General features: G+C 50.0%; 13 protein-coding genes across 13 annotated transcripts; 6 read left to right on the top strand and 7 right to left on the bottom strand.

Annotated features, from left to right (window-relative positions):
• Positions 1-199: 199 nt before the first annotated feature.
• On the bottom strand, positions 200-3,250 carry PtrM4_073970 (uncharacterized protein; the record flags this gene model as incomplete). The annotated part of the gene is made up of 1 exon (XM_066106094.1): positions 200-3,250. One exon carries the CDS (start codon positions 3,248-3,250, stop codon positions 200-202), a length of 3,051 nt encoding a protein of 1,016 aa, XP_065963032.1.
• A 48-nt stretch (positions 3,251-3,298) lies between these two features.
• Positions 3,299-4,471, bottom strand: PtrM4_073960 (Retrotrans-gag domain containing protein; the record flags this gene model as incomplete). The annotated part of the gene is made up of 1 exon (XM_066106093.1): positions 3,299-4,471. The coding sequence occupies one exon, from the start codon at positions 4,469-4,471 to the stop codon at positions 3,299-3,301; it is 1,173 nt and encodes a 390-aa protein (XP_065963031.1).
• A 1,373-nt stretch (positions 4,472-5,844) lies between these two features.
• PtrM4_073950 (uncharacterized protein) lies at positions 5,845-11,163 on the bottom strand (the record flags this gene model as incomplete). Its single annotated transcript, XM_066106092.1, has 4 exons — positions 5,845-8,247; positions 8,300-9,695; positions 9,887-10,533; positions 10,672-11,163. 4 exons carry the CDS (start codon positions 11,161-11,163, stop codon positions 5,845-5,847), a joined length of 4,938 nt encoding a protein of 1,645 aa, XP_065963030.1.
• Positions 11,164-11,713: 550 nt separating this feature from the next.
• On the top strand, positions 11,714-13,429 carry PtrM4_073940 (uncharacterized protein; the record flags this gene model as incomplete). The annotated part of the gene is made up of 1 exon (XM_066106091.1): positions 11,714-13,429. The coding sequence occupies one exon, from the start codon at positions 11,714-11,716 to the stop codon at positions 13,427-13,429; it is 1,716 nt and encodes a 571-aa protein (XP_065963029.1).
• Positions 13,430-13,559: 130 nt separating this feature from the next.
• PtrM4_073930 (uncharacterized protein) lies at positions 13,560-14,525 on the top strand (the record flags this gene model as incomplete). Its single annotated transcript, XM_066106090.1, has 1 exon — positions 13,560-14,525. One exon carries the CDS (start codon positions 13,560-13,562, stop codon positions 14,523-14,525), a length of 966 nt encoding a protein of 321 aa, XP_065963028.1.
• A 294-nt stretch (positions 14,526-14,819) lies between these two features.
• Positions 14,820-15,227, top strand: PtrM4_073920 (uncharacterized protein; the record flags this gene model as incomplete). Its single annotated transcript, XM_066106089.1, has 1 exon — positions 14,820-15,227. The coding sequence occupies one exon, from the start codon at positions 14,820-14,822 to the stop codon at positions 15,225-15,227; it is 408 nt and encodes a 135-aa protein (XP_065963027.1).
• A 70-nt stretch (positions 15,228-15,297) lies between these two features.
• PtrM4_073910 (Dimer-Tnp-hAT domain containing protein) lies at positions 15,298-17,626 on the top strand (the record flags this gene model as incomplete). The annotated part of the gene is made up of 4 exons (XM_066106088.1): positions 15,298-15,666; positions 15,729-16,274; positions 16,321-17,572; positions 17,622-17,626. The coding sequence occupies 4 exons, from the start codon at positions 15,298-15,300 to the stop codon at positions 17,624-17,626; spliced, it is 2,172 nt and encodes a 723-aa protein (XP_065963026.1).
• A 698-nt stretch (positions 17,627-18,324) lies between these two features.
• Positions 18,325-18,819, top strand: PtrM4_073900 (Drf-FH1 multi-domain protein; the record flags this gene model as incomplete). Its single annotated transcript, XM_066106087.1, has 1 exon — positions 18,325-18,819. One exon carries the CDS (start codon positions 18,325-18,327, stop codon positions 18,817-18,819), a length of 495 nt encoding a protein of 164 aa, XP_065963025.1.
• A 113-nt stretch (positions 18,820-18,932) lies between these two features.
• PtrM4_073890 (uncharacterized protein) lies at positions 18,933-19,779 on the top strand (the record flags this gene model as incomplete). Its single annotated transcript, XM_066106086.1, is given in 2 exon segments — positions 18,933-19,754; positions 19,774-19,779. The coding sequence occupies 2 exon segments, from the start codon at positions 18,933-18,935 to the stop codon at positions 19,777-19,779; spliced, it is 828 nt and encodes a 275-aa protein (XP_065963024.1).
• Positions 19,780-20,551: 772 nt separating this feature from the next.
• Positions 20,552-21,873, bottom strand: PtrM4_073880 (uncharacterized protein; the record flags this gene model as incomplete). The annotated part of the gene is made up of 2 exons (XM_066106085.1): positions 20,552-21,021; positions 21,045-21,873. 2 exons carry the CDS (start codon positions 21,871-21,873, stop codon positions 20,552-20,554), a joined length of 1,299 nt encoding a protein of 432 aa, XP_065963023.1.
• Positions 21,874-21,928: 55 nt separating this feature from the next.
• Positions 21,929-22,846, bottom strand: PtrM4_073870 (uncharacterized protein; the record flags this gene model as incomplete). The annotated part of the gene is made up of 1 exon (XM_066106084.1): positions 21,929-22,846. One exon carries the CDS (start codon positions 22,844-22,846, stop codon positions 21,929-21,931), a length of 918 nt encoding a protein of 305 aa, XP_065963022.1.
• Positions 22,847-23,386: 540 nt separating this feature from the next.
• Positions 23,387-24,141, bottom strand: PtrM4_073860 (uncharacterized protein; the record flags this gene model as incomplete). The annotated part of the gene is made up of 2 exons (XM_066106083.1): positions 23,387-23,867; positions 23,933-24,141. The coding sequence occupies 2 exons, from the start codon at positions 24,139-24,141 to the stop codon at positions 23,387-23,389; spliced, it is 690 nt and encodes a 229-aa protein (XP_065963021.1).
• Positions 24,142-24,620: 479 nt separating this feature from the next.
• PtrM4_073850 (ComEC, membrane metal-binding protein) lies at positions 24,621-26,037 on the bottom strand (the record flags this gene model as incomplete). The annotated part of the gene is made up of 2 exons (XM_066106082.1): positions 24,621-25,601; positions 25,711-26,037. 2 exons carry the CDS (start codon positions 26,035-26,037, stop codon positions 24,621-24,623), a joined length of 1,308 nt encoding a protein of 435 aa, XP_065963020.1.
• Between the last annotated feature and the right edge of the window lie 447 nt (positions 26,038-26,484).

The following is a 26,484-nucleotide window of genomic DNA, read 5'->3' as shown; positions in this document are numbered from 1 at the left end:
GCTAGTGCTTCGCCATCTTTCTTTGGTCGGTCCTGAATAGCACAGTCCGCAACAATCAATTAAGTGGGTCCTAGAAGGTTCAGATTGGATTGATTGATTACCGCTTTAAGCCTAGTAGTTACCTATAGGAGTTTAAGCCCTACCTAGATAGGTAAGTGGGTCTAGGAGAGTGACCGGATTGAATTGATTGTTGCGGAGTCTACTGAATAGTTCGATCCTCTACTAGCTGAATGGGTTCATTGTGATATCCGTGCATGAAATAGAAGGGGCTTAGGCCAGTGGATGAGGCCTCGCGGTTGTTGATTGCTCCCATAACGACAGGTAAAAGTGCCAGCCAGTTTTCTTGCGTGTACGTGGCCCAGATTCGAATCATCTTTTCAATCTCTTGATTCATTCGTTCTGTTGCACCATCGGTTTGCGGATGGTAGGCAGTCGACAGGCGTTGCTCAACGCTAAGGAGCTTACAGAAATGCTTCCAAAGATCGCTAACGAATTGTGGTCCTCTATCGCTCGTAATTGCCGTTGGAATACCGTGAATAGGATAATGCCGTTCGAAAAGTCGTTGTGCTACGGCTTGTGCCGAGATATCGTGCATACCTTCTAGTTCAATTCCCTTTGTCAGCCGATCAGTGACCACCATACAGTTCGTTGCGTTATCCCGTCCAGATGGCGGCAAGTCGGTAATGAAATCGATTGAAAGTTCCCCCCATATACGTTCTGGGATCGGTAATGGTTTAAGGAGGCCCTTCTTTGTTTCTCTCCATATCGTATTCCTTCCGCAAATCTCGCAGTTACGGACAAAGCGTCGCACGTCGCTTGCTGCACCTGACCAGAAGAACTGCCTTGATAAGATTGAGTAGGTAAGATCTCGTCCGGGGTGGCCAGTAATATGCGAGTCGTGAATATTTTGAATGATTCGCGTGCGGAGTGGTTCGCAGTGAGGGATCCATGTCCGGTCTCGAAATCGTAACAAGCCTCTCTCGTCTAGGGTGCATTCTGCTATACTCACTAACTTCTCCTTCTGAAGCTTAGTAGGGAGGTTCCTCTCCTTATTTGCTACTAGTGTAGTAAGCTCCTGATAAAGCTTATCTTCTTGGCGGCTTCGGTGCCACAGATTCTGCATCTCCTGGTCCTCAAACATGCGTATCTCTTTTGTGAAGTCAATCTCCTCAGACGATAGAGACTGGATTTGAACACTCCGCAAGTGCTTGCTCTGGAAGAGACGGATAAATCGAGACCGTATTCGTTCATCGTCATAGTTGGCGGGTAGGTCTTGTTCTCGTCGTGATAGGGCGTCGGGTTTTCCCATAGTCTTTCCAGGTTTCCATTCCAGGGAGAAGTCGAATCGTGAGAGAAACTCTGACCAACGTACTTGTCTTTCAGACAGCTGTCGTTCGCGGTAGAAGTATTGGAGGTTCTTGTGGTCCGTCAGAACTGTAAACTTCCTAACCATACGTAGTTCAGGAGCCCATGCTTCTAAGCAACGAACAATAGCTAGAAGCTCCTTGTCATGAATTGGATAATTGGCCTCTGTTGGTGAGTGCTTCTTTGAGTAGTAAGCAACGGGTTGCCAGTTGTTGTTCTTGTCCTTCTGCAGCAATAGGCCGCCAGTTGCATGTCCTGAGGAGTCGGCTTCTACTAAGGTGTCCTTCTCTGGATCAAAATGGCCGAGTATTGGTGCTGTAATGAGAAGTTCCTTAATCGTTTCAAATGCTTGATTGCAAGCCTCGTCCCAATGAAAAACCATCTCTTTCTTAGTTAGGTTGATGAGCGGTTCAGCAATGTCCGAGAAGTTCGGTATAAAAACTCGGTAGAAGTTGGCAAAACCAATAAATGCTCGGATAGCCTTAACTGACGTTGGTGTAGCCCATTCGCGGATTGCGATAATCTTTTCAGGGTCAACTCGAATACCCACTTCTGCTTCCACAATGTACCCGAGGTATTTAACTCGTTTAGTCTCGAACTCGCACTTGTCGATATCAATCTGCAGTCCAGCGTCTATGAGGCGTTGAAGAACCTTTCCAACCTTCTCTCTGTGATCCTGAAGCGATCCTGACGAGTAGATCAAGATGTCGTCAACGTAGGCTGAAACAAAGTCGTCAAGGTAATCCTGCAGAACACTATTTACGTAGCGTTGAAATGCGGCTGGTGCTCCTGTTAGTCCGAAGGGAGCAACCCGCCATTCGAATAGGCCGTATCTTGTTCGGAAAGCTGTCTTCCATTCCTCTCCTTTGGCCACACGGATCTTGTGGAAGGCTGCGATAACGTCAAGTTTTGTGAACCATTTAGCTTTGGCCACATTTCTCAGTGTTTCTGTGAATAGAGGCAGAGGGTAACGGTCCTTCCTGGTGATGTTGTTCAAGCCTCGGTAGTCAACGCAAAATCGGATGCCCCCTCCTGGCTTTTTAACCATCAGGACGGGTGCGGCTGCGGGAGAGTTACTAGCGCGGATAAAATCCTTGTCTAACAGCTCGGTGAGAGTTTTCCTAAGCACTAGTAACTCTTCTCGGCTCATGCCGTAGAGCGGACCCCATGGAATGGTCTTCTCGTTTCCGTCTTGATCCTTTTCAATCTCAATGTGGAGATCAACGCCTTTACGATGCGGGGGAAGTTTCTCAGCTAGGAAATGGTCGAAAGCCTTCAGCCATTGGTGGTACTGGGGTGGGAGCTTCGTCTTCGGATCGGATCGTTTGCGCGGTTTCAAAGCTTTCTCAATGTCGGCGATGGAAACAGCGAACAGTCCAGTGTCGAGCGCAATACCGTCTCCTTTGTTCTTCCTACGGCTTCTTCTCACCTCCGCCATGAATGCGGAAGCCATCACCTGAGTAGCCTTCATTGGTGGTGGCTTGTATGACGCTTTCTTGTGGTTCCATGCGCGGATGTTTGATGCGCCGATATCCAGGCAGCCTTGTTTGGCCGAAATTGTGACGTCGGCATCCTCTAACCAGGGCTTTCCCAGAATCACGTCGTAAGTCAGGCCAGGTACAACGTAGAAGAAGACGCGTTTCTGCTGGTGGCCGTCTATGTCTATCGAGGCGTAAGTAACTGTATCTAGGACAGTACTTGGTTCTGCGTTCTTCCCAGCTGCTTCCTCCAGCTGACGCGGGGCTATCTTGATTGATGGCAGTCTCAGAGATCGAAAGAGTTGTTCATTGATGGCGGAATAGCAAAGGCAACCTGAGTCAACAAGTCCAGTGACAAAGTCAGTTCCATTAAGTCTAACGTCCACTACAAAGGGATCGCTATCCATCTTTTGCTTTCCAGTCTCCTTCCATTCTTTCTGAGCTGCCGCGTGTTCCTATTGCTCTGCTTCGGAGTCTTCTGGATCTTCCTCCTCTACAGCTGCCTTGGTGACCACAGTACTCTTTGCTGTCTTGACGCTAACGTGAGTTGGTCGTAGAGCGGCTGCCAACGGGCATGTAGCTATTCGGCAATTGTTGCGGCCGCATCGAAGACAGCGTCGTTCCTGGCGTCGAGCATCGATTTCCTCTTGGTTGACCCATTTTGCTCGTTTTCCAATAAGTTCTCGGTCCTCAGGACGCCTAGATGGATATCCATTCATGTTGATCTTGCCGCGGAGGCCGACAGCGTTCACTTGGGTAGTTGTAGGCTGCGTAGGTTCCCATTCCATCATGTCTTCAGGGGAAACTGCTGTGAGAGTGGCATTATTCGATTTTGCTGGTGGTTCATAGGTTGGTGCATTTTCAGCAGTTCGGCTACCGTAACGACGGGTTGTTTTCGTCCATTGGCCGAACAACTCCATGTCGTTGCTAAGATCTACACACTTCTGAGCGAACCTTGCGTATGTGCTTGTTTCTGTCCCTGATGTACCAACAAGCCTATCCTTTATCCTACCACTTAATGCATTTCGTAAGTAGGATATCTTCGTATGCTCAGGCCAGCTTTCTGCGTCAGCGTTGGCCATCTCTTTCTCAAACCGTGGATAGAAGGAAATAAACGTCTCGTCGTCCTTCTGGCGTATAGAGTAGAGGTTCTGAATGGCTTTCTCCTTCCGATTTCGTTCGCCGTAGAGGAGTTCAAGGCGGTCAAGCAGCTTGAAAGGGTTTGGCGATTCTTCTTTAACTTGTATCTCGTAGTATGTTGTAACGTTGGTTTTCGCTGCCCCATCAAGACGCATGTAGACGTAGCGTAGCTGAGCTTTTAGGCTTCCAATAGCTTGCGCGTCTTCTTCGATCTTGCCCTCCATCTCTAGCTTCCATCCTCGCCATTGTGATTTGTTTCCACCAAACGTAGGCGGGTGGGGTAAGCTGTGCCGCGGCTTTGGGATTATAGGCACAGATGTGTTCGAAGTCTCGGAGGTTGGCGTCGGATCAGTGGTGGCGTCTGTATTGTGACCAGGCGTTTGAGGTGGCTCGTGCGATGATGCTTCCAGCCTCTCCATCCTAGTGCTCATGTCTTCAAGTCTCTGTAGTAGCGACTGTAACAGCTGGTTCGAATCGTTCGTCGTCATGTTAGTATCCCCGGGGGAGCTCATTATAACGGTGCCTTGGTTGCTGCGTGTTCTGCGTGTTCTGCGTGTTCTGCGTGTTCTGCGTGTTCTGCGTGTTCTGCGTGTTCTTCTTGATCTTGACTGTATGTGAACGGTCTGTAGGAACTGTATTCCAGCTACCTAGTCCAGATGCTATTTACAGTCAAGATGAAGAAAGAAGGTAAGACGCGAGCGGCGAGCCCGCTTTGTTTGGGTTGGCGCACGGCCCTCTCGTTGCCGGGGAAGCGACTAGGCTCGCAGCCTAGTCATGTGACTTAGGGCTCAGCCCGTTACACTGCTTCGCTACGCGCCTAACGACTCTCTCCCATCGCAGAAGGTTGGAGACACTCAGCCAGGGCCTATACTTGTAGATGGAGACGAGCTATGGCTGGTTGAACGTATTCTGGGCGAACGCACAACAAGGCAGGGAGGGAAAGAAATCAAGGAGGCATATGTGAAGTGGGTGGACTATACTGAACCGACATGGGAACCTGTGAGTAACGTACTAAAGACTGACGCTTGGAGGAAATGGAGAAAACTACGCGCTAAAGGGAAAGGAGGGGGGTAATGTAACGGGCTGAGCCTCGAGTCACATGACTAGGCTGCTAGCCTAGTCGCTTCCCCGGCAACGTGAGGGCCGTGCGCCAACCCAAACAAAGCAGGCTCGCCGCTTGCGTCTTACCTTCTTTCTTCATCTTGACTGTAAATAGCATCTGGACTAGGTAGCTGGAATACAGTCCCTACAGACCGTTCACACATACAGTAGGTAGAGTTTAAGTTTACCGACGCAGAATAGTGATAGAGGTATATAGGGTAGTAGATAATGCGATGCGGTATATAGACGGCGGTAGGCGAAGGACAGAGCCGACACAAGATACAATAGTATTAGAGAACTAAGAGGCAGTAGGCAAAGGAGATAGTTGAAGAAGTATTTAGGTTGTGTTTAGTATAGCGAATGGTATAACGTGTGTATACAAGCAATAAGAAGATAATAGATACGGAGGAGATTAGACAGCAGATATAAAAGATTGTTAGTTTCGAGGGTATTTATAGTAAGGTTGTTAGGATTAGTATAGGGAAGCAAGAATAGAGTAGCATAGGGATATTATTATTATTATTATATTTCCATTAGAGTCCTGTATCAGTCGGTGACTATGTAGGACTTTGGCTAAGCCGTTCTATGTATGATGGTCGTTGTGGAGTTTCTATGGGTCTTGTACAATTTGGGTGGTGTTTTGCGTACTCCAATTTCAGAGCTAGTCTTCCATTGGCGCGGGTGCTAAAGAGCAGTGTGGTGAATAGAAAGAGATGTAGCAGCGGGCTCTTTTAGATAAGGAAATATTGTTTTTGTAGTTTTATACAGTGTCTGTCTGTTCGGTGGTTTGCCCAAGGTGCCATTTTCTCGTGCCAATCCTAGTACTTGCAATAAAGGCTAGAGTAGCTTTGATGCCTGTCTTTGTTTGGAGGAGGAGTGGGAGGGTGATGGGTCTGTGTGGTATTGCTTCTTTGAGTGTATTTCGATGTGTTTTGTACTGTTTGCAATCTAGAAGTAGATGCTGTGGTGTTTGTGGTTTGTAGCATATACATAGATTGCAGTCTCTCTTGTTGAATCTCTTAAGGTAGGAGTTGAAGTATCCATGTCCTAGCTTGAGTGAGTAGAACGCGCTCGAGATTTCTCTTGGTGTTCCCTTCGGGACTTTGATTGTTGTATGTGTGTTGAGCTTGAAGATCCTTGAGTAGGAGCTTCTGTTTTTGGTGGGCCTGTCGGTATACCTCTTGTACTCCATCAGTTGTTCTGTTTTTTGTATTTTGTTGATTTCTGTGCCTAAGTAGGCTAGGCTCGCTGTGGTCGATGTTGTTGGTCTCTCTTTAGCTGCTTCCTTTGCTAGCGTGTCGGCTTTTTCGTTGCCCTTGACGTCGTTATGTCCTGGGGCCCACTGCAGGTGGATCGATGCTTTCTTTGTCGTTATTCTCTTTGCAGCTCTGATGCATCTTAGTAGCCACTGTTGTCCCGGGTTGTCCGATAGGTTGTTAAGCCTATGGATTGCTGCTTGGTTGTCTGCGTATACGTAGATCTCTTGGCCTTCTTGTGCCACTGTAGCCGCGTGTTCAAATGCCTGTGCTATCCCCTCTAGTTCACCGTTGTAGACTAGTTGGGAGCATCCAATGTTTGTCTTTTGAGAAAAGGTTTCTTCGTGGGTGGAGCTGTACGCTACTACACCTACGCCGATCCCTATTCCCTTGTCGTGTTGTGAGGCATCTGAGTAGATTGCGGTGAAGTTATCTCCGCTCCTTGATAGGATATAATCCGTGTGTGCAATTGCCTCTTCCTCTTTGCTCTTTTTTGATACAGTAACCTTGTAGTTAAGACTTTCCCATGGTCTGAACCTATATGGGATTATCTTTTCTACGCTATTGTTGTCTCTCTCTGGGATTGACTTAACAATAGTGTATAGTTGTCTATGCTGGTTTGGCTTTTTGTAGCTAGCTTTGTCTGTATTTGTGATCCTTGTAATTGCTTTCTGGATTGGGTGGTTGCTGGATAGCTGGTGTGCTCTAGACGCATACTTTCGGTTGTTGGTGTTGAGTCTAATTGCAGGTGACGTAAGTCCGGATTCAATGCTTGTTGGTAGGGATGGTGACGTTCTAAACACTCCAATTATCTTTCTACACGCCAGGTTGTGCAGTGATTGTAGGAGGCTAGTGGCGTAGCTTTGGTTCTTCCAGTATATTTGTGATCCGTAGTCTGCAACGCTTGTGACGCATGCTAGGTATAGTTGTCGTACTGCTTTTGGGGAGAGTCCTCTTTCGATGTTGGCTAGTCTCCCTAGTCTATAGAATGCTTTCCTTGCTTGGCTTACGCGTGTAGCAATATGTTCCTTGAAGGACAGTCTATTGTCTATGTGGATACCTAGCCATTTGATTGTGTCTTTCGGTTCTACAATGGTGTTGTCTGGAAGCTGTAGGCTTCTCTCTTTTCTCTCTTTCTTGGCGGTAAAGTGGATGAGCTCTGTCTTAGCTATATCGAACATAATCGCTAAGTTTTTCCCTCGGTGAGATAGTAGGCGGACTTGCTGTTCTAGTATTTTGACATTTTTCTTTAGCGATGTTGAGGATGTCGATAGAGATAGGTCGTCAATATAGGATAGGTTGAAGCTTTGTAGTCCTGGGAAGAGGTCTCTGGTGTAGATAAGAAAGAAGATTGGAGACACTGGGCTGCCTTGAGGTATCCCAGCTATTATCTCGGAGAATTCTTGTGTCTTATTGTCGAAGGAGAGTCTTAGCGATCTGTTTGAGAAGAAGGATTTTGTCCAAGCGATAAGACTAATTGGAAGGCCTAGCTTCTTAAGCGTTCGCAGGAATTGATTGTGTGAGACGTGGTCAAATGCTCCCTTTACGTCTAGGAAGATAGTTGATGTTATTTGGCCTTTCTGTTTCTGGTGCTGAATTTGGTCGATGAGTAGCATAGCTGCATCTATTGCAGATTTCTTGAGTCTACCCCCAATTTGGGTTGGGTGTAGTAGCTCTGTGATTTCTGCTAGATTGCTCAGCCTACTTGCGGTGATCCTCTCGTTAATCTTTCCTAAACAGCTTAATAGAGTGATAACTCTGTAGGCTTTTGGGATTGAATAGTCTGGTTTTGATGCCTTTTTAAGAACAGCTCCTGTAGCTTTGTTTCCAGCATTTTGGGTGGTATCCATAGTTGAATAGGAGTGAGAAAGCTCTAAACATTGTTTGCGGTTGAGCTTTGTACGCGGCTGTGATTATGTCTTGTGTTATTGCATCTGGTCCTGGGGTGCTACTTTTGACTTGACTTGAGCATGCTCGTTCTAGTTCAGTCGTGGATAGTGCTGGCCAATCCCATCTCTTTTCCTGGTAGTTGGTGAATGTGGGCGCTTCGGTTATGGGCGGTGGTGGGAATAGCGTGTTGCGGAACGCTTGGCATTTCTTGTCGAATGATGTTTCTCCTTGTATAGGTGGAATTCTTTCGACTTTGTTATCCTTTGTATATGCCATGGCTTTGTAGATTGACTGCGGGTCTTCCTTCTCTAGGAATTCATTCCAGTGTTTCCTTTTAGCGTCTTTGATTGCCTTGTTGTAGGTGTTTCGTGCACGTAGGAAGTCTCTTTTCTCTAGGTAGGCGTCGTGTATCGCAGTAGTTTCGAGCTTTTCTTTAAAAATCCTTCTATAGTGGGAAGTGTCTTGTCGTAGCTTTGTCAGCTCTTTGTTCCACCAAGCTTTTGGTTTTGGACCAAGTCTAGTGATAGGGATAGCTTTGTTTGCTGCAGTTTGGATTGCTTGAGTTATTGCTTTACCAATCTCTTCTAGCTGTTGCTCTAGCTCTGTATTGTTGCCGAGGAGGAGGTCCATTAAGTCTGCCTTTCTTGGATCACTGATCTGGTCCATATCTTGCAAGGTTTGACTGTTTTGGATTGCCGTTTCTAGTTCTTTGTTGAAGGTGTCCCAGTTAGCCTTTGCAGTATTAAATCTGGGTTGGTTTGTCGGGTTTTCTACAAGGTCTGCGTTTGTTTGGATGGAGAATAGGAGGCCGTAGTGATCTGATCCAGTTTCAGGTATAGTCTGCCAGTCCGTAGCTTTGCTAGCCAAGTCTGGAGTGACAAGTGAGAGGTCTAGGACTGTTTCTCTAGATAGGTGTGGTCTGAAGAATGTGCCTACTCCTGGTGTGTTTAGGAGCTCTAGATCTTGTTCTTCAATCCAGTCAATAAATGGCTGTGCTCCTTGGCTCGTCGTTGGGCATAGCGGGTCCCACAATGGATGGTGCTCGTTGCTATCTAGTACTAAAATAGAACTTGGCGGAAGCTTAGTGTTAAGTATAGCTCTGGGCAGTGTTTTTTCCCCTTCGGCGTTTGTTTGGTTGTATACGTTAAATAGGTTAAATTGGAAATTAGAACCTTTTATTGTAATAGCCATTGCGTCTGGGTCTATTTTGAAGTCGTTTTGGGTGAATGTCTCTGCTTCTAGTGTTCTAGATATATAAAATAGAACCCTAGGGCGGACGGGTAGGTTTGTTACTGGTAAGATCTGGATAAACGCAGTGTGATTTATGGATCTTGCTGTTGCGTAGTTGTCGTTGGTAGTTAGCCATGGCTCTTGAATTGCAATTATATCAGCTTTAAGTTCAACTGCAAGTTGCAGTGTAGACTCAGTCGCTGTAATGCTCTTGTTGAGATTGACTTGGAGGATCCTAATGTTGTTCAACATTAAAATCCTGCGGGGATGCTCTTTGTTACTGCTTGGTAGAGTTCGCACTCTTTGCTGTTTGCAAAGTGGGGCTCTTTGCAGTTACTACAGTGGGGGAGTGTATGGTTGCAGGGTTTTCCTTTTGTATTACACACCGAGCATTTGTGTGTTGTAGTTGCATGTTCTTCTCCGCACAAATTGCATGCTGGTTGGTTTCGGCATCTAGTGGCTGGGTGGCCAAATTGTTGGCAGTTTAGGCATTGGGTAGATGCTGCTATAGGCTTAAACTTTTCGGTGAAGAGAGTTTGTCCAAGGATTGTAATTCTACCACCAAGTCTGGCTGCGTCTTCGGCTGTTTTGAATGCTATTACAATAGAGCTGTTCTTCTTGTTTTGCCATTCTCTTGATATCCAGTATGGGTTGCCAGTAATTTGTAGTCCGTTGTTGTATGCTGGGATTTCTGTGTGGAGTATCTCTAGTGTCTCTGCTCCCTCCCATTCTGTTGGCACATTATGTACTACTACTTTCGTCCATGATTCTAGTAGTTGTACATTCTTTAGCTCAAACTTTTGATGCCATATATGCTTGTGTTGGACTAGGTATTCTCCTGAGTAGGTTGGAGTGGTTGTTAGAATAATATTGTTCTTTCTACTTGTTGTTACTTCCTTCACTACTGGGTCTTTGATGCCGCCCTTTGTGAACTCTTCGTTGATTAGGTCTCTAATCTGGAGTGGTGTGTGAGACGTAGGCTGGGTAAGCGTAAGGACTGCTTGGTAGTAGCTTGCTGGCTTTTTGTTTGTCTTCTTTTTTGTAGACACTGTAGTCCATGTGTTTCCGTTGTTCTGGGCGGCTACGCTAGCGTATGATGTCTTGTTTTGTTGGGTGTTTTGGGTGTTTTGGGTGTTTTGGATGTTCTGGGTGTTCTGGTTGTTTGGTTTTTCTTGGTTGTTTGGGTTTTGTGGTCCAGTTGCGGCATTAACAGCTTTCTTTAGTGTCTTTGTAGCTTGTTGGGAGGCGCTTGTAAGCGTTGCAGTCTGGTACGCAAGCTGTGCTGTAAACTTCTCAGTCATTTGCTGCGTAACCCTGCCTAGTTCCGTAAAGTCTCTAAAGACGTCCAGTAGTTGTAGTAGTTTGTTTTGGGATAGATGGGATTCGGCCATAGTAGATGCTTGTAGAATTAGGTCCCTTGCCCAGAAGATTGCTTGGGTTGAGTCCTTTGCTCTTGGTTTCTTTTCTTGGCTGTTCTGGAATGGGTTTCTCTCTCTTGTAGTTATCTCTGGGGAGAATGCCGCTGGTCTTTTATTTAGTGGTGGCTGAATAATTAACCTTGGTGTTTCTTGGGTGGTCTGCTCGATGGGTGTTGTTGGGTTGTCTTGGTGCCTTTCGTCGGTCTCCATTTCGTCGTCCAGTGTGCTTGAGGTCCGGAGGTCTTCTGGTAGCTGGACTACGATAGTGTCGCTATCTGGGGCCATTTTAGCCTCTCTGTTGTCTTGTTGTTGTTGTTTCTTGGCTTGGTCTGTGCGTTTGCTTCTGAAAGTTCGGACGCGTCGCGTTTGGGGTACTAGACTCCTTGTATCTCCACAACCACGCGGCTGCACGGCTTGGGAGTAGTCGGAATCTATTTCTAACCCAGGGCGCTCAATGGTACGTTATAATATACCATTTTTTTGTTAGTGCTGAGAAGTACGCGTATGGCGGGTATATACTAGAACCAGGGGTTTATCCCATTAAACTTCAGGAGTACATCCCATTTTTAGTCTATAGTCGAAATTACTCCAAATTTAGACATATAACTCAGCATACGTAGACGCACAATCTGACGAATTTACAGCGCAGCAGACTATGTGGTTCAGGAGCTTAGGGTTTGGTGTTCTTGGTTAGGGTTACGCGTCTGGGGGGTCAGGAGGTCGCGAGGCTCGGCACCCCGCCGCGCGCGCGCCGCCGGAGTAAGCACCGAGAGAGCGATCAACAGCGCGTGTATATAAGAAGCCGAGTAGAACAGGTAGGCGTCGATATTTCAACATGTCTAAACCTAGCATCGAGTGCCAGTATTTCGAGCATGTGCCTGAGCACAGCGTAGCGGCATGCAGAGAGTGCAGATATGCAGTATGGCCAGATCAGATTGAGGGCCATCTACAGAAGCAGCATAAGGTTAGTTACAAGGAGGCTGAGGCAGTTGGACAGCAGGTTCGCAGCTGGGCTGGGTTAGTCCAGTACCCTAGTGAGCTCGAGGTGCCGACTGGTGCTCCAAAGCCTGTGCGGCAATTGCCAGTGTATACAGACGGGATGTTATGCCAATTTGACTCCAGCTGCTGCTATTATGTAGCAAGAAGTAAGGAGGCTATACGAAAGCATTGGCGTAAGGACCATCAAGGATGGTCAGCAGGGAAGAAGCGAGGGCGGCCAAGTCGAACCAGGCAGAAGAGCGTGCAGGCACATATGGATAAGGGGTACCGGCTGGTCCATTGCCAGCGATTATTCAGCAGCCGGCATGGATCGCAGTACTTTGAGGTCCAGGCACCCAGCCAGGATGGAGAAGGCCCCGAAATCGTGCCCGTAGACGGGGCAGCAGCATGGGCGCGAGTGGGCGAGCAGATGGCCAAGGCGTGGGCAGACATCGAGAAGCGGGCGCAGACGACGATCCAGGAGGGCGAGCGCGACGAGGTGAACCCATGGCTGGAGCGGACGCAGTGGTTGCCGTACCTAGTGGGCATGGAGAGGCCGGATTTGTTAGCGTGCATCGAGGAGCCCGTGGCAGAGCCAGATGCCAGGCAGGAGCAGCAGGCCGAGCCGGTGGAAGCAGCGATTTGGGCAGCCATGGATGGATTGGCGCGGTTCAGCCAGGCATCCATTATTGACCGGATTGGCGTGTTTATACGGTTGGAGGCAATTCGCACAGAGATGCACCAAACCCGGTTCCAGCCGTTACAGCCGTATATGGACAAGAACGCCATTGTCAAGCACACACGACCGTGGCAGCAGATGTTAATGTTTTTTGCACGCACACAGAAAGAGCACGGGTGGAAGAGCCCCAAGTATCGGTTTACGCGCCGGCAGCGAGAGGCATGGGAGGTGTTAATCGAACAGGCAAAGCGGAGCATAGAGGGAGACGAAGAAGATGAAGCCGAGGATATGGACGAAGAGAGAGAAGAGCTGGACGAGGAGATGATGGACGACATAGACGAGGCGATAGAGGTAGCTGAGGAAGAGCCAGGTCAGGGAGAAGGCCCCGAGCCTAAGAAGTTGTCTAAGATACAGAAAGCGTGTTTGGAGTTTTGCATTGCATTACTTAACCACCGCATCACCCGTAGAGAGTATGACAGCCCGCTGGTGTGCGCGTTGGCGGTGCTGGGCGTCAAGGAGGACGGATGGAAGGGGCCGGAGCAGTACCCGCCGATATTATCGGCGGTGATCAAGATCGCTCGGTTTATGGTCGTGCAGAAGGGACTAGAAATGTCAGGGCCCGAGGAGGATAGCGGCGATGAGACAGACGACGACTTAGATGACAGCGCGTACGAGAGCGGGCCAAGCCAGCGACGGCGTCCCAAGGGGTGTTTGCAGTTAGTGCAGAAGATGATGGACCGGTTCATGGTGCGCGGCAGCCATAGCCCCATGCAGTGGATGTTGGATTTGCGGACGTATGGATTGAAGATCCATTACAACACTACAACCCGCGGGCATGTAGAGTGGACGAACGGCGACGAGCAGACTCCGCAACAATCAATCGGATCGGCATGATTGATTCCTATCTAGGTTAAAGGCTGCCTAATAAAGTAACTCTTTAACCTATATAGGAATCAATCATGTCGATCGATTGATTGTTGCGGAGTCTGGCGACGAGCTGCTGTACAAAGAGCTGCATTTTAGCATGGCGCAGTTCCGCGGCATGGTACATGGGCTGGCTAGCGAGAGCCGGCGATTATTAACAGAGGAGTTAATGTTTAGCAGCAAGGCAGCGCCGGTGCCGGCAGTGCCATGGGAGAGCATACGTGACAACCCAACCGACGAGCGGCCAGGATGGAACTTTTTGAAGGATCATCGCACAAACATGCCCGTCAACGGCGAGAGGTGGTTATTTGAGCGGGTAGGCGAGAGCGCCAGCATCCGGAGTCGGTTCATGAAGCCCGGGACGCAGTCAGGGGTAGACCGACAGGCAATAGAGCGATACATGGACCGGGTGGTAGAATTTCGCGAGAAGCTGGCGGTGTTAATGCATATAACGGGTGGGCAGCCAGCGCGAGGGCCAGAGCTACTGAGCGTACGGCATAGCAACACAGTGCAAGGGGGGCATCGCAATATATTCATCGAGGACGGCATGGTGGTGTTTGTGACACGGTACCACAAGGGATACAAAGTCAGCGGCGACGTCAAGATTATCCATCGATATTTGCCGCGCGAGGTGGGCGAGCTGGTAGTGTGGTATATGTGGCTGGTGTTGCCGTTCCAGCAGCGGCTCGAGGCGTTGGTGTGGGAGAAGGAGGCAGTTTCGTCGCATATGTGGCCAGCAGACCCCAGCGGCCGCAAGTGGACGACCGATCGGCTGCGGGAGGCGTTGAAGCGCGAGAGCCGGATCGCGATGGGCCAGGAGTGGACGTTTGCCGGGTACCGGGAGATGGCGATTGGCATCAGCCGGCGGTTTTTGCGTGGATCGACAGCGTTCCAGGCAGATGAGGGCGAGGAGAACAAGGAGTGGGCTGAGGAGCAGGCAGGAGATTCGATTGCCGACGAGCAGGCGGGCCATACGTCGCACGTGGCGGGACTGGTATACGCGCGAGGGATCAGAGATGCCAACAATCAAGCCTGCTTGATGGGCTTGATTGATTTGATTGAGTGAATACAATCAAGCCAAATCAAGCCCAGACTGCTCAAAAGTACAAGCAAATCAAGCCCATCAAGCAGGCTTGATTGGTGAGCTTGATAGGCTTGATCCTGGCTATATCGTAGAACGTGAAGTCGTAGATTTTGGTATAACCTAGGTTCCATCCCATCTTCTCTCACTTAAAGGCTAGTACGTACAGGGCATAGCGCCCACAACGTTAGCCGGCGGAGATATAGATCTTAGTTCCCGTAGCACAATGATTAACACAATTCTCTACATGTTCTATTCCTAGTGCTACCCGTTGCTATTATGCCAGACCCTAGGCATCCTCGTAAACGCCCTGCTGCCGCTCCTGTTGCCGCCGCTGGTCGCTCAAAACGCCAGAAAGGCAGTAAATCACAGCCTATAACTATCGAAGCTTCGCAGCCATCTCACCCTTTCGTTATCGACGAGGATACACAGCGCGAGACTCCGCCAACGTCGCCGCGTCGAGCTATACTGGCCGCGAGCCAAGGCGTTGATTTCGAGATGCAGTTGCGCGACTCTATACCCGAAGATGCGATTGTCGCGCCTGTTGAAGCCTCTGAGGTAGCTGCAGCGGCGTCTGAAGCGGTAGATGAAGGCGAGCCAGAGCCTGACTTCGACCCGCGTATGGCCGATAACTTTGATGGCATTAACTGGAGTCGCCTGCAGACTCCGCAACAATCAATCGATTGACATGATTGATTCCTATATAGGTTAAAGAATTACTTCATTAGGCAGCCTTTAACCTAGATAGGAATCAATCATGCCGATCCGATTGATTGTTGCGGAGTCTGGTCGCCTGCCACGGTATATGAAGCCTCTTCGGACACAGAAGCAGAAGAAAAGCTGGGTATACAACTACGGTTATCGGCTTACTCTCCGCAGTAATACCAACAGGATATTCTGGCTGTGCCACATCTGTCACAAGCGTAAAGCAGCGACTGCTGGCTTTGCGGAGACGACGGAGGCAACTAGTACTGCTGCGAGGCACCTAAATAGGGATCATGGAATAACAAACGCTGGCGAGCAACCGCCTCAGCAGCTTCTTGGAGGCCAGAAATCGCTAGAAATGATGCTGAAGGGCGGCTTCGGCGTTAGCCAAAGGGTTGCGAACGAGATAGGAAACTTCGACGTACAGTCCTTTCGAATAGCAGCTGTTAGCTGGCTTGTTGACAACAACCTCGCCTCTGCCAGTTCGAAGATCCAGCTTTCCGCAGGATGATACATTTCGCGAATCCTGAAGCTGAGCAGGCGCTCTGGAGTAGTCGCACAAGCGTTGCGCAGTTTGTGATGAGGCTGTACAACTTCATGCAGCCTCAGGTCGTCGATGAGCTGCGTTGCGCGGCGAGCAAGATACATATAAGCTTTGATGGGTGGACCGTTAAAGGTGGCAAGCGTGGCTTCTTCGGTATTGTCGCTCACTTTGCCACGGCTGAGGGCGACCTTAGGGACGTTGCTATTGACCTGCCGCAGCTCTCAGGTGCCCATACTGGCGACAGGATAGCTGATTGTGTCGCTGAAACTCTGCAGAAGTTTAATATAACTGCGCAGAACGTTGGCTACTTTATGCTCGACAACGCGTTCAATAACGACACTGCTATCGCGACCCTTGGAGCGAAGTTTGGCTTTAAGTCTAAGCATCGCCGGCTACGTTGTAGCGCTCATACAATCAACTTAGTTGGCCAGTCGATTATATTTGGCTCAAACAAGGACGCCTTTAACAACGACGAGAACTTGGCTGTAAGTCTACCTGTTCTTTTCAATGAAGCTTTCTAACGCTGTACAGGAGGAAGAGAAATACCTCAACGAGTGGCGTAAGCAGGGCCCATTAGGCACGCTTATAGACGTTATTAGCTACATCAAAACGCCACAACAGTACGACATGTTCGCGAACTTTCAGCGCCTCGCGAGGCAGGACTTACCGGCCGACGACGACGCTAAATTCCAAATACTCGAGCCTGTAAAGCCTTGCGTTACGCGCTGGAACTCCTTTTGTTCAGCGTTTGAGAGAGCTGTATTACTACAACCCGCGTTCAACTCCTACGTTTGTTTCTACGTGGAACAGCAGCGCGTTGCCGACTCACACGCCCGAACGAAGAACAACAAGAAGCCCCAGGCGCCTGCTTGGATGAGATCTAAGGGCCTCACAGCTGCTGATTGGGCTGTTATAACTGAGTATATTGAGGTGCTGAAGCCGCTGAAAGATGCTACAAAGCGCCTTGAAGGCAGAGGCAAATGTGGCCGTTTCGGTGCGATATACGAGGTTATACCAGTGTTTGAGTTCCTTATGGGGCGCTTTGAGCAGCGTCTCCGGCAGTACGAGAGGGTTGATTTTGAGCAGCGCGAGGCGCCTGAAGATCACATCTCTATCAACTTTCGCGCAGCGTGGGAGAAGCTCAACGACTACTACAGTAAACTCGACGACTCACCCGCGTACTTTGCGGCCTGCGCTCTTCACCCGTACTATCGACGCTATTGCGAGAAGGCGTGGCGTGATAAGCCTGAGTGGCTCGTCGCCTGTATGGCTGACTTTCGTGCTCTTTGGGCAGAGTATACGACCTCTACTCCTCCAACAAAGCCCTCAAAAGAGCGTGATAACGGCGCTATTGACGAGGCTATCTCGTACATCATAAGCGATAGCGAGGACGATGATGAGCTCACAGATGAGTACGACAGGTGGCGCAAATTGGAGCCAAAGTGGACGAGTAAGCAGCACAACAGCCCTAACGTTGACGGCAACCCTATCAAGTACTGGGTACAGCTTCAGTCTAAGTATCCCGACCTCTCACGCTTTGCGATTGACGTGTTGAGTATTCCAGCGAGCAGTTGCGAGTGCGAGCGCATGTTTAGTGAACTAGGAGATCTACTTGCTCCGCGACGGCGCAAGATTGGGTCACAACTACTCGCCGCGCTTCAATGTGTACGGGCTTGGAATGCCGCTGGCATAAAGCTGCCGACGTCAGCTACAAGCCAACTCTCAGATCACGACCTTGAGCAGTTGTACAACCTCACAGCGTGGGAGCAACCTAGCGATTCCGGTAAGTACAGCCCATCTCCATCCTCGTCTACGACCTCTAGGGTCATCAGGATAGCTGCTTCTTACAGCTTCAATATACCTAGCAGAGCGTAGCTGACTACTTCTTAAAATAGACGTCTCGCCTACCTTACAACGCCCATCCACTGAATAATACCGCCTGCCTCCGCGTCGATTAATGAGTCTTAAGCTTCGATATATCCTATCCAAAGGCCTTAGAGAGGTTACTGTCCCTGCTGTATACTGCTGTTGGGGGCATATACTGCTAGTGAACGATGAGGATAGCTTGTGAGCACTCTGCTCAACGTAGAGACTCCCGAGTAGCTGGGTTTCAACGGCAATAGCGATACAATCTTATCTTTTCTTGATTACTCGCGCGCAATAAGACTTCAGGTTATATACTACGCAACACTGCTATTCTCCCTCAAACGCGCTCCTAGAAGGACCTCTCTCTAGAGCAGATAGTTGCGGCCTTTTTTGCTTTGTGTTCGAAACTCTATACTAACTTCTCGTTTTGCCTTTTTTTGGCTCCAGAAACCGCCTTTTTCACTCTTCGGAGCTTCCTAAGGCTACCTAGCGATCAAGCCCATCAAGCTCACCAATCAAGCCTCACTGATCGACCTATCAAGCCCATCAAAGCAAGCTCAACACCAAGAAAACGTCAATCAAAGCAAGTATAGGGCCTGAAGCTTGATTGATTTGATTGTTGGCATCTCTGGGCTGCGGGAGGCGTTGAAGCGCGAGAGCCGGATCGCGATGGGCCAGGAGTGGACGTTTGCCGGGTACCGGGAGATGGCGATTGGCATCAGCCGGCGGTTTTTGCGTGGATCGACAGCGTTCCAGGCAGATGAGGGCGAGGAGAATAAGGAGTGGGCTGAGGAGCAGGCAGGAGATTCGATTGCCGACGAGCAGGCGGGCCATACGTCGCACGTGGCGGGACTGGTATACGCGCGAGGGATCATGGAGCAGTCAGGGGCCGTGGCGGATAGGCGGCAGCAGTTCCGGGCATCGAGCACGGATTGGCATAGATTTTTGGGCTTCCAGGCAGGCTTGGACGACCAGAGAAGAAGCAGCAAGCGGAAGAGAGCGCCGTTTGAGAGCGAGGCAGACGAGGCAAGGGTGGATCGGTGGCAGCGGCTGAGGAAGATGGACGCGAGAGCGCAGCTGAAGCGCATGATGGGCGAGGAGGCCAAGTTCCGGGGGTGCAGGAGGCAGCGATCAAAGCCATCACAGCAGGCGAGAGTCCCGTAGTAGCGGTGATGCCGACGGGGGCAGGCAAGAGCTTGTTGTTCATGTTGCCGGCGTGGGCAGAGCAGGGCGGCACGACGGTGGTGGTAGTGCCGTTGATCGCGTTGCGTGGCGACATGGCACAGCGGTGCAAGAAGCTAGGGATATCGTGCGTAGAGTGGCAGAGTCGGCGTCCGCCAGACGCAGCAGCGGTGGTGTTAGTGACGCCCGAGTCGGCAGTTGGAGAGGAATTTGCAACGTTTTTAAACCGGCTACGAGCGACGCGGCAGCTAGATCGGATTATTATCGACGAGTGCCATATCGTGTTAAACCGGCAGTACACGTTCCGCAAGCAGATGCAGCAGCTAGGTAAGCTAGTGGCTGTAGAGACGCAGATGGTCATGTTAACAGCAACGTTGCCACCCAGCGAGGAGGACGAGTTATTCCGGCGAATGCATTTTGAGCGTGGGCAGGTAAGAATGTTTAGGGCACCAACAGCACGGAGCAACATAGCGTACCGGGTGGTAAGGGTAGAGAAGGAGAGGAAGAGACAGGAGGTAGAGGCAACGGTGTTGGCGATGGTACAGCAGAAGGTCCGAAAGTATAAGAGCGGCAAGATTGTAGTGTACGGCAACTCAGTGCCAAAGGTCAAGGGGTTAGCCGAGAAGCTCAAGTGCCATGCGTATCATCACCACGCGGTTGGCAAGGCAAGCATGTTGGAGGAGTTCATGGGCGGCAAGCAGCGGGTGATTGTGGCAACCAGCGCGTTGGGCATGGGAGTGGACGTGCCCGATATCCGGTGCATTGTCCACATGGATTGGCCGTTTAGCGTGTTGGATTACGCGCAGGAGAGCGGGCGAGCCGGGCGAGACGGGGAGCGGAGCGAGGCCATCATGATGGTGCAGGACGGCGAGCAGCGAGCGGCGGATGACAAGCAGGGGGAGGCGGAGCAGCGGTTGGTGCGAGCATACGTCGAAGGCATAGACGAGGCGGCGACATGTAGACGGGTAATGTTGGACGGGTTTAGACAGGCGCGAGGCCGAGCGAGCTCGGTGCGAGGAGGGAGAGGAGAGGTGTGACGTATGCATGAGAGCCGACGGGGAGGAGATGGAGGAGGAGGAGATGGAGGAGGAGGAGATGGAGGAGGAGATGGAGGAGGAGATGGAGGAGGAGATGGAAGAGATGGAGGAGGTGGAGGAGGTGGAGGAGGTGGAGGAGATGGAGGTGGTGGAGGTGGCCGAGGGCGGCAGCAGCAACGAAGAAGAGGCGGAGACATTGGAGAGGGAGCAAGAAGAGGCGCGGCAGGCGTTTAATCAGCAGCAACGAGAGCAAGGCGGCCCGCGACAGAGATTGATACAGCAGCGGCAGCAGGAGTTCGCCGACGTCGAGTGGCTGCGTAGGCAGCTGGCGCAATGGATAAACCGGTGTGGGTTATGCGAGGCGGTAGGGCAAGGATCGAGCGCACACGACGTACGGCAATGTTGGCGACAGGAGAGCCAGCGGATCAAGGAGTCGATTAAGAGGATGGAAGAGACAATTAAGTTTGAGCGTTATTCGGGCTGTTTTTGGTGTGGAGTGCCGCAGGAGCAGTGATCGGAATGGTCTGGTCTGGTCTGGTCTGAGGGTACAGACCAGACCAGACCAGGTGCTTACATAAGGACCGGTCCGACCAGACCGGTCCGACCAACAAGACCGCCAAGAATGAGGCTGAAGCAAAGAAGGAAGCCGAGGAAATGTTTTACTACTGACTGTCAATCTAGTCGTCTTCGTTCTCACTATCCTCGATATCGCTGTTCCCCTCAGCTTGGGGCTTTCCATACCAGGCCCGGAGACACTCGCACGCTTCTATAATATCTGCCTTCAGCCTACCACGGCGATCGACGATAGTAAGCTTCGCGCTACTAAAAAGACGTTCGCATTCATCCGACATAGGCGAGATCGCAAACATGTCTAGAGCGAAGCGAGCGAGATCTCGTTGGGAGTCGTAGCGAGATAGCCAGTACGCAATAGCCTCATTGCAACCTGCCTCTTCGTTATGAAGCCGGTCAGTAGAGATGTATTGTTCATACAAATCAGTTGTAGAAACTGGAGCGTCTATTCGAATGCGCTTATGTTCCCGCTGGCGATCAAATGCTGGGTCAGGATCTCTCTCCTTCCTGGCTGGTGGTGGCAGCATCTCGACAGGGTACCTTCCCTTATACTCTGTCTCCCAGAGATGCTTCACCGCTAATTGTGCGTTTTCAAACCACCTCTCTTCTCTTCGTCGCCATGAAGAACCCACTCTTGCCTGAACCATCCCCACTTGCGATATGGATCAAGGATTTGAGCCGCATAATATGCCGGTGGAAGGTCAGTATCTTCAGGGAATCGATTTTGCCAATTCAGCTGCTGATTGTTATAGTACTCAACGCACTTTAACCAAGCAGCATCAGCGCAGCCTTGAAGGTACTTCCATGTAAAGTTGTTATCGTCCTCAGTGTGGATGTCGTGGTAGTGATCCTTCGTCTCGCTTATCTCCCGGAGAAGGCAGTCCAAAGTTGAAAACCAGTCCGCAAGTGACGTCTTCTTACCTTCAGAAAGCAAAGTTGCAGCATAGAAGTCTTTGAGAGCGAGTTCAATCTTTTCAAGCTCAAACCAGTGCTGTCCATCAAGCTTAAAGTTCGCGATCCCTACGGAGCCCTTTCCAGGTACATGACGAGCCGAGAAGAGCTCTAAACGTTCTCGAACATTTAATGCACGTGTAATCGAATAAAACCATGAGTTCCAGCGGGTCGAGTTGTTCTGGATAAGCTCAAGCCCGTCGAATTGCGAAAGATCTCCGCCGATAATAATTGTAGCAAACTCCTCACGCCGTTGTGGAGTAAGCCTGATGTATCGCACCAGGTTGTGAAGACGACCCAAACATCCGAACTTCTTCCAGAGCTCTTCCACCTTCGTATAGTCGCCACGTTGATGATGCTTCTCCAGCTTCGCAAGATACTTCTCACAGTTTCGCCCCATAAGGAACGCCTGGCAACAGAGGTTGATGACATGGCCCAAGCAACGCAGCCGGCGATGACGACGTTGTTTTGACTTCATCCATGGGCAGAGATCCTTGAGTATAAACTCAACAGCGGTATCATTTGCCGAGGCATTATCCAGCATAAAGTATCAATCTGATCTCCGCTAATGTCGTATTCTTCCAGCAATTCAAGGACCCCGATCCAAGATTCTCTCCAGTATGTTCGCCGTATATACGTCGCATACCTAAAGCGGTAACACGTCGCATGCCGGTAGTATCAATCCACATAGCGACGACGCCTAGGATAGCGTAAGGGTTTGGTGAAGTCCAGAGATCAAAGGAGATAGAGATCCTACTCCGTGAATGGTGTAGGTCCTCCCTAAGCTGTTGCTTCTTCGATATGAATGCATTCATTACCCAGCTTCGGATAGTCTTCGCAGCCTTCGGGAGGTGGTTGAGTAGTGCCGGATTTAAAAAGAGGAGTAGTTCACGAAAGTACTGGTTCTCTAATTGAAAGAAGGCGATATGGCAGTACACAATCCAACGAATTAGAAGCTCTTTAAACTTCTCTACTGACTCCTTCCAGAAAAAGATGCTGGAAGCAGCCCCATCCTTTTGCTGGTCGATTATAGACTTCCGTACAGAACCCTTTCGCTTGATGCCACTCTGGGGATCAATCTGGTGCTTCTGTTCCAGGTGATTCCGGATCCTAGAAGTGCCATTGATGACAAACAACTCTTGCTTGCTCTTCCCAACCCTGCACTCATGGCAGTAATACACCTCTTTCTTATCGCTATCTCGAATGTATTGGAGTCCGTACTTCCAGATGTGTGATGTACCTTGACGGAAATCCTTCCTTGCAATTATTGCACGTTTCACGTACGTGATACCGCCCTGCACGAACTCATCTGGAGATTCGTGATATTGAATAGGAGTGGGTGATAGTATAGGGGTGGGTGATGACGTGGGGATAGGAGATGGAGTAAGAGACGTTAAATCTAGTCTTATAATATTCGATGGGGACGGTGAGGTTGGTGTTGAAGGCTCCATAACAATAGTATATAAGTAGGTTGTTAAGGACTTGATTGTTCTATGTAAGTAGAAGACTTACCTTGATCTTAATGACTCATATTGTGCTAAATTTTCTGGCTAGATTAGTCTAAGATCTAGTCACGTGGACCTATTTATAGCCGGACCGGTCCGATCATCTAGACCGGTCCGACCACGGTCTCAAAAAATCGCCAGACCAGACCAAGTCTTGGCGGTCTAGACCAGACCAAGACCAAGTCAGACCAGACCATTCCGATCACTGCGCAGGAGATATGCAATCGGTGGGAAAGGAATAGTTTTGGGCGATATCAGAGAGTCCAAGACGGGGATTGCCAGTATAGAGGGGTATTAATAGGCGGGTTATTAAGTATAGCATTAGGGCGGAGCGAGGTAGGAAACCGATGGACGGCGCGGTTAGAGGAGTTCGGGGTTAGTAATTCAGGAGCAGGGCCGACGTTGTTTGAGTTTTTAGGAAAAAAGCGATTGTTAGAGACGGTTGAGAGCAATAACTTAGCAGGAGAGTTTTGTTGGATTACAAGATTAATAGGCGAGTAGAGGAAATATAGAGAGTTGTAACGTTGACGAGGGTAGCTCCAACAGCTCGAGTAGGTCGGATAGTGTAAGCAGCGATAAAGGCAAAGCAGCAAGATCAGCGAGAGCGTAGGCAGGGTTAGCAGCAAGAGAGATAGCAGCAACAGTGACGATAGTAGCAGCAGTAAGAGTAGCGACGAAGGCGAGGGCAGCGAGAGCAGTGATCAAGGCGAGAGCAGCGAGAGTAGTGACGAAGGCGAGGGTAGTAAAGATATTAGAGGTAGCGAAAGCAGCGGCAACAGCGAGAGCAATGAGAGCAACGACAAAGACGAGGGCAGAGAAGGTAACGAGAGCGGCGAGAGCAGTAAGAGCGCAGGCAGCGTTGGTAGCGAGAGCAATAGCTGCAACAGTGGCGATAGTGGCGATAGCGAGGGCAGCGACGACGGCGAGGATGCGAGGATGGCGAGGATGGCGAGGACAGCGAGGGCAACTTGATGGCAGGTAGCGAAAGCAGTAATAGCAGCTTGAGCAGGGAGGAAAAGCGAGGGTCGTGACGACGGCGAGAGTAGCTCCGATAGCGAGAGCAGCAAGAGCGAGAGCAGCAAGAGCGGCAAGAGCAACGAGAGCGAGGCAGGCGAGGCAGGCGAGAGCAACGAGATGGCAAGTAGCGAGAGCGAGGCAGGCGAGGCAGGCGAGAGCAACGAGATGGCAAGTAGCGAGAGCGTAGGGAGCGAGAGAGGCGAGAGAAATAAGAGCAGCGACATGATAGGTAGCGTTGGCAGCGAGAGCATCGAGAGCCGCGCATATAGCGAGAGTAACGAGAACAGAGCGAGTAGCGAGAGCAGCGACGACGGTAAGGACAGCGAGAGCAGGAGCCGCAGCGGCGAAAGGAGTTGTAGAAGCCGTAGCAGCGGTAGGAAGTGAGAAGCAGCGAGAGTAGCGCGAGCAGTGGGGGGACAGCAGGGACAGCGAGAGCAGTAGGGAAAGCAAGAGCAGGGGCAGAAGTAGTTATAGCGGCCGCAGGCGTAGTAGGAGCGGTGGGGAGTGAGGAGCAGAAGCGAGGATATCGATAGCAGCGAGAGCAGCGAGGACGGCGGGGATAGTAGGGATAGCGGGATCAGCTGTGAGAGAAGCGAGGATAGCGAGAGTAGGAAAGCAGGAGCCGCAGGCGCGATAGAAGTAAGAGTAGCAAGAGCAGTAAGAGCAGGATGTGTAGCCGCGAGGATAGAGGCAATTAAGGTAATTAAGGTGATTGCGATGATTGCGAGGACAGTAAGAGCAACAAGGGCAGCGCAAGAAAGGGGCGAACGGCAAGGGAATTAACTATTAAGTTAATTGTAGCGATTGCAAGGACAGCGGGAACAGCGAGGATAGTAAGGGCAGTAAGGGTAGAAAGGACAGCGGAAGCAGCGAGGACAACGAGGACAGCGAGGATTGTAAGGACAGCGGAAGCAGCGAGGACAACGAGGACAGCGAGGATTGTAAGGACAGCGGAAGCAGCGAGGACAACGAGGACAGCGAGGATTGTAAGGACAGCGGAAGCAGCGAGGATAATGAGGACAGCGAGGATAGTAAGAACAGCGAGGATAGTAAGGACAGTAAGAGTAGCGAGGATAGCGAAAGTAGGAGAGTAGCAGTAGCAATAGCAGTAGCCGGAGGTGTATATAAGCTGTAAGAGGTAAGAGGTAGAAGTAAGGATATTATAAGCAGCAAGGATAGCAGGGGCAGAAGCGGCAACAGGTGCAGGGGTAGTAGGAGTAGTAATAAGAATATTAAGAGCAGTGCAAGTTACAAGGACAAGGGACAAAGTAAGGACAGTAGAGATAGTAAGAGTATCAGGAGCAGCGAGAACAGAAGCCGTAGGATTGATAGCGAAGATATTAAGAGCAGCAAGGAAAGCGAAAGTAGCGAGGGTAGTAAGAGCAGCGACAAGAGGAGCGGTAGCGGCCGCCGAAACCGCAGTTACCGCAGGTGGAGGAGGCGTAGGAGGTAAGGGGCAGAAGAGAGCAGTAGAGACAGCGGGAACAGCGGGGAAAGCGAGAGCAGCAAGAAGGACGGGGATAGTAGAGATAGAGGAAGTGGCGAGAGCAGAAGCAGTAATAGGGAGGATTGCGGAATGCGGAGGAGTAAGAGCGGTAGGAGTAAGAGTAGCAAGAGCAGGACGTAGAAGTAAGAGCCGTAGGAGCAGGAGCAGTAAGAATAGCAGGAGTAGCAAGGGTAGGAGCTTTAAAGGCGGCAGCAACGAGGGTGTTACAAGCAGCGAAAATAATAGGAGCAGGGAGAGTGGTCGCAGTAAGGATAGCGATAGAAGCGAGGTTGGCGACAGCAGGGACAGTAGTAGTAGCAAGAATAGCGAGAGTAGCGAGAGCAATAGCAGTGAGAGCTAGAGCATTAAGAGTAGCAGCAATAAGAGCAGTAACCGTAGGAGTAGGCGCATTAAGAGTAAAAGCTGCAGGAGTAAGAGCAGTAAGGGCGGAAATAGTAGGAGCGTAATTAGCGAGAGCAGGAGCAGCGAGGACAGCAGGAGCAGCTGGAATGGCGAGAGCAGCAAGGACGGAGTGGATAGCAAGAATAGGAAGCGTAGGGGCCGCAGTGGCGATATTTGTAGAAGCGGCAGTAAACACAGGTGTAGTAGTAGCCGTAGGAGTAATAACGAGCATGTTAAAAGCAGCAAGGACGGCAGGAACAGCGGGAGTTGCAATAGTAGAACCCGTAACCGTAATTGAATAGACAGTAAGAGTGATAGTCGCGATAGAAGGAAAAGTTACAAGAATAGCAGCCGTAGCCGTGGTAGAAGCAAGAGTAATTATAATAGAGGCAAAGATAGTAACAGTAGTAAGAGTAATAAGCACAGTAAGGGTATAGTAAGAGCAAAAGTTTAAAGAAGAGTTATTTATGTTAAAAATAAGTATGCAGGTATAAAGCAAAGAAAAGAAAGATTCGAAAAGAGAGAGTATAAAGTTGGTGAGATTCATAATCGATAGATGAGGTAGGTAAAACAGGTATAGTTTGTAGTATATATTAGATAGTGTTTAAGAAAGAAATCAAGCATAGAATTAAGTAGGATTTAAGGATTAGGATTGTAGTAGAAGACAGAGCAAGTTATT

This window comes from Pyrenophora tritici-repentis, chromosome 3 (genome assembly GCF_003171515.1).
Source record: "Pyrenophora tritici-repentis strain M4 chromosome 3, whole genome shotgun sequence".
Taxonomy (NCBI): Eukaryota; Fungi; Ascomycota; class Dothideomycetes; order Pleosporales; family Pleosporaceae; genus Pyrenophora; species Pyrenophora tritici-repentis.
Note: the sequence above shows the minus strand (reverse complement) of the source record. Positions and strands in the feature narration are given on the sequence as shown.